The 5,147-nt window shown below is 47.0% G+C and overlaps 1 protein-coding gene across 1 annotated transcript in view; it reads left to right on the plus strand.

The window, feature by feature from the left end:
- COL6A2 (collagen type VI alpha 2 chain) overlaps positions 1-5,147 on the plus strand; it is a 44,399-nt gene that overhangs the window by 17,214 nt on the left and 22,038 nt on the right. Inside the window, exons 6-7 of the mRNA XM_019628024.1 lie at positions 3,165-3,218; positions 3,301-3,345. Of these exons, the coding sequence (XP_019483569.1) occupies positions 3,165-3,218; positions 3,301-3,345 (99 nt within the window). The remainder of the gene's footprint in view (positions 1-3,164; positions 3,219-3,300; positions 3,346-5,147) is intronic.

The following is a 5,147-nucleotide window of genomic DNA, read 5'->3' on the forward strand; positions in this document are numbered from 1 at the left end:
GATTCTGGGTGGTGAATACACAATGTGATATATAGATGATGTATTACAGAATTATACACCTGAAACCTATGTAACTTTACTAACAATTGTCACCCCAAGAAACTTTAATTAAAAAAAAAAGAAGAATGCACTAGAAGGAATCACCAGCAGACTAGATGAAACAGAAATTTGGAAGAAATCAGTGATTTAGAAGAAAAGGTAGCAGAAAACAGCCGATCAGAACAGCAAAAGGAAAAAAGAGTTTTTAAAAAATGAGGAGAGTTTAAGGGGCCTCTGGGACAACACCAAGTGTAACAACATTTGCATCATGGGGTACCAGAAGGAGAAGAGAGAGAGCAAGGGATTGAAAACATATTTGAAGAAATAATGAGTGAAAACTTTCCTACCCTGATGAAGGAAATAGACATATAAGACCAGGAAGCACAGAGTCCCAAACAAGATGAACCCAAACAGACGCACACCAAGACACATCGTAATTAGAATGACAAAGGTTAAAGGCAAAGAGATAATCCTAAAAGAAGCAAGAGAAAAGCAATTAGTTACCTACAAGGGAGCTCCCCTAAGACTGTCAGCTGATTTCTCAACAGAAATTTTGCAGGCCAGAAGGGAGTGGCAGGAAATATTCAAAGTGATTAAAAGCAAGGTCATACAACCAAGATTACCCAGCAAAACTTTCATTTAAAATCGAAGGAGAGATTAAGAACTTCCCAGACAAGAAAAGCTAAAGGAGTTCATCACCACCAAACCAGCATTACAAGGAATGTTAGAGAGACTTCTTTGAGAAGGAAAAAAAAGATCAAAAGTATGAATAATAAAATGACAATAACTGCATATTTATCAACAATTACTTTCAATGTAAATGGATTAAATGTTACAGTCAAAAGACATAGGAAGGCTGAGTGGATAAGAAAACAAAACCCTTACATATGCTGCCTACTAGAGACTCTCTTTAGATTGAAAGACACACACAGAGACTGAAAGTGAAAATATGGGAAAAATTATTTCATGAAAATGGAAATGGAAAAAAAAAAGGTATGGCAGCAATACTTACACCGGACAAAATAGACTTTAAAACAAAGGCTATAATGAGACAAAGAAGCACCCAGTAACCCACTTCTGGGTAATTATCCGAAGAAACCCAAAATGCTACTTGTAAGGGACGTGTCCATATGTTCAGTGCAGCATTGTTTACAATGGCCAAGGTGTGCAGCAGCCTGGGTGTCCGTCGATGGATGAATTGATAAAGAGTAGGTGGTACATATATACAGTGGAGTACTGCTCGGCCATGGAAGGGAATGGGCTCTTGCCATCTGCGGCGGCATGGATAGACCTGGAGGGTGTTGTGCTGAGTGGAGCATGTCAGGCAGAGAAAGACAGATGCAATGTGATTTCACTTATAGGCAGAATCTAAAGAACAAAATAAACACATGAAACAGAAACACACTCATAGATACAGAGAACATTTTGATGGTTGCCAGATAGGAGGGGGACTGGAGGTGTGTGAAAAAGGTGAAGGGATTAAGAAGTACAAATTGATAGTTACAAAATAGTCATGGGGACGTAAAGTACAGCATAGAGGGTATAGTCAGTAATGTGGTAATAACTATGTGTGGTGCCAGGTGGGTACTAGACTAGTCAGGGGGATCACTTCTTAAATTATATAAATGGCTAACCACTATGTTATACACCTGAAATTAATACAAAACAATATCAAATGTTAGCTGTAATTGAAAATTTTAAAAAGAGGGAAAAGGTGAGGGGAATAAGAGGTCCAAATTTCCAGGCATAAAACAAGCCATGGTGATGTGATGTACAGCATGGGGAATATAGTCAGTAATATTGTGATAACGTGGGACGGTGTCAGACGGTTGCTGGACTTATGGTGATCACTTCCTTAGGTATATAAATGTTGACTAACTATGGTGTACCCCTGAAACTGATATAATATTGTATATTAGCTATATTTTTGATAAAATATGAAAAGTAAACAAGGTCAAATATGTCAACAAAATGCAGAGGACATTGCTGTTAGCAATGTGAATTCATACAAAGACCACTCATTTCGGTCACTTGTTAAATGAGAAGCCTAAGGGGTCTGTTTGGCCCCGCATTTTCCTAACAACAGAACTATATAAAATGAAATTCTTCCAAAATTCATACCAGAGTATCAGAAACGCCATAATGCATATAGAACATTATGGAGAAAGAGACAAGGGAACAGAGCCTCTGAGATGAGACAGAATTTGAAACACTGTTACAGAGAAAGTTACCGCGAAGTAGCTTCGTGTTTTCTTCTTTCTGAATTCGGAAGACAGCTACCCAGATGCAGGTGTGCAAGGCCGCTGGCCAGGTGCTCCCACAACCGCTCTGGTCTCCCCAGTCCTGGGGCAGGGCCACCTGCCACAGCCCAGGAATAGATTTGCCACCTGAGCAACTGTGCCCCCCACTCTAAGGGCGGTGACTTGGTCCTCCTGGGTGGGGGTCGCTGACAGCTGCCACAGGGATCACCTGGTTAGCGTCCGAGGGGCAGTGAGCATGGGGTGCACACATAGAGAACCCCAAAACAGGCACAGCAGCTTCCGAAGCCTCCGCCCCGCCCACCTGCTCTCCTTGCTTTCCCTCTCCTCCTTCTGCCCCTCACCGCCCCTGCGTCTCCTCCGACCACCCCCACTCTCCTCCCTTCTTCCTCTGCTCCTCTGCCCTGAAATTGGAAGTATATTAGCAAATAGATGCATTTGCAACTTTAATTCCAGGGAGCGCAACCTCTCGACCTCTAAAGCCCTGATCTGGGCATGTCACTTAGGTGCCCCAGCCCTGGGTCTGGAGGAGTTGGTGTCTTGGTGTAAGGGTGGGCGCTGCCCAGGCCGGGAGGGAATCGGAGCCACTGCAGAGAGGCCTCGGCAGCTGTCCACCCTGGGCTGTCAGTCAGAGCGCAGAGAAACAGGGTCAAAGCAGGCCCTGGTCTGGTGCAGGGCAGCTGATCCAACTCTTGGACATCCCAGTGTGGCGTTGCCATGATCACCTGGACAGGACCAGCAGCCTTGTCCATGCTAACCCCAAGATTCTCACTCTTCTACCTCCCAGGAGCTGGTGACAGGGTCCCTGGTGGCCCACCCCACCCCTCCTTACCTCAATTTACCCCTTTTTCTGTTGTCTGCTTTTAGGGTGCCAAGGGCAACATGGGTGAGCCCGGAGAGCCTGGACAGAAGGGGCAACAGGTGAGTGTCCTCCTGCCCCATCCAGCGGACCCTGTGCCCAAGACTGAGGTTACACCCACGGCCTTCTGTTTTTCTTCCACAGGGAGATCCAGGCATCGAAGGCCCCATCGGATTCCCAGGACCCAAGGCAAGTTGCCCCTAGCCCCGCCCTGGTGGCTGGGGACATGGGGACAAGCCAAGAGCTGCCTGGCTCTAGGTGGGGCCAGCCCATGGCATCAGGATAGCTCTGACCCAGCCCACCCTTCCTGCCCCAACCCAAGGAAGTAAAGCACCTCAATATTTTTAATGTCGTCCCCAAACCGAGTGACCAGCCTNTTTTATTTATTTGTATTCATTTCTCTGTTGGCTGCAGAAATTCCTTGCAGAATTTTTTAGCAATGTTATATAGGTGGCATAGATCTGAGCTCATTTTTACCGGAAGCTTTTATACATGAAAGATAAGCTGGCTGGGAAGACATCGTTGGGCCATTTTATTTTCCTCAAAACTCCAAGGTTATTATCTCATTGTTTTCTGTCTACAATACTGTGGAGAAAAGTTTGATGCCTCTATTAGTTGTCTGTAATGCTGTAATGAAAATTCTCTCAAAACTTAGTGATTTAAAACAATAAGCATTTACTACCTCATAATTTATTTGGGTCAGAAATTTAGCTGGGGCTTGGCTGGGTGGTTCTAGCTCAGGGTCAGCCCTTCACGAGGTGCAGTCATGATACTGGCCAAGGTCATGGTCATCTGAAGTCTTGACTGGGCTGGGGGATCTGCCTATCAGGTGGCTCACCCCCCAGCTCTTGGCTGGAGGCCGCAGCCCTCAAGGGCTGCAGAGGCTGCTTGAGTGTCTTCCTGTTCAGCTGGCTTCCCCATCAGTGAGCTAGGCAAAGGCCGCATGTCTTCTATGACCCAGTCTTGGCAATCACACGCCATCACTTCCATGTTATTCTGTCTGTCACAGGCCAGCGATGACTCAGTGTGTGAGAGGACTTTGTGAGGCATGGAGGGAGGATGCTTGGGGCATCCTGGAGGCTGCCTAGAGTAATGCCAGATGATTTTTCTCTTTAGGTGTTTCCTGTTTTGTTATTGTCATTGTGTTTTTCCTGTGTCGGTATTTTTAGAATTTTTCATTACATTTGAGAGTTTTTCTACCAGTACACTTTATTATGTGGGTGTCTTTATATTTATTATGTGTGTGTGTGTGGTGTGTATGGCATGTGATGTGTGTGCAGTGTGTATGTGGTGTGTGTGATGTTTGGGGTGTTTGTGCACGCGCACACATTCATGGAGAGCAGTGCCAATCACCACAGTCTCCCGGGCCCCTCAGCTTCCTCCTCCCCCATCCATAGCAGACAGGACAGGGTGGGACCCTTGGTGCCCCCACTGGGGTCTTCCCCCCACCAAAAGCAGCAGGATAACGGGTAGTGGAGGATGGCCTTGTGCCCACATCCCAGTGTTCAGCCCTGACCGGTCCCCCTAAGGTCCCATGGTGGCCATCAACAGTGGTTGATGGCCCTGGGACTCGGCTCTGATTATGACAGCCCGACTCCCTCATGGTTTCCAGGTTCATCACACCCTGGTCTGCCTCTCACCCCACCTCCTCAGCCCCCATCTCAACCAAGTGCTGCCCCCAGCCCTCACCCTGGAACCAGCCTCTGCTCATCCAGGCGCGTCCTTCCTTTGGCCAGTGTCCTCAGTTGGACACATCTGTCACCTGCAGGAAAACCTCCTGGAGCCCCTGGCGCGCCCACTGAGCTTGCTTTGATCTCAACAACTGTCACTGCTTACAGGGTCACAGCTGTTAGTCGCAGCATCATAGCCTCTTGTCCCAACCGTGACCCCATGTTGAAGGAAACAGGGCATGTCTTGTTCACCTCTAACTATGCCAGGACTAGCCCCTCTCGCCTTAAAGCCAGGTGTGGTGGCACCTGCCCACACAGCCA

The sequence above is a fragment of the Hipposideros armiger genome, unplaced genomic scaffold (genome assembly GCF_001890085.2).
Source record: "Hipposideros armiger isolate ML-2016 unplaced genomic scaffold, ASM189008v1 scaffold_745, whole genome shotgun sequence".
Classification (NCBI taxonomy): domain Eukaryota; kingdom Metazoa; phylum Chordata; class Mammalia; order Chiroptera; family Hipposideridae; genus Hipposideros; species Hipposideros armiger.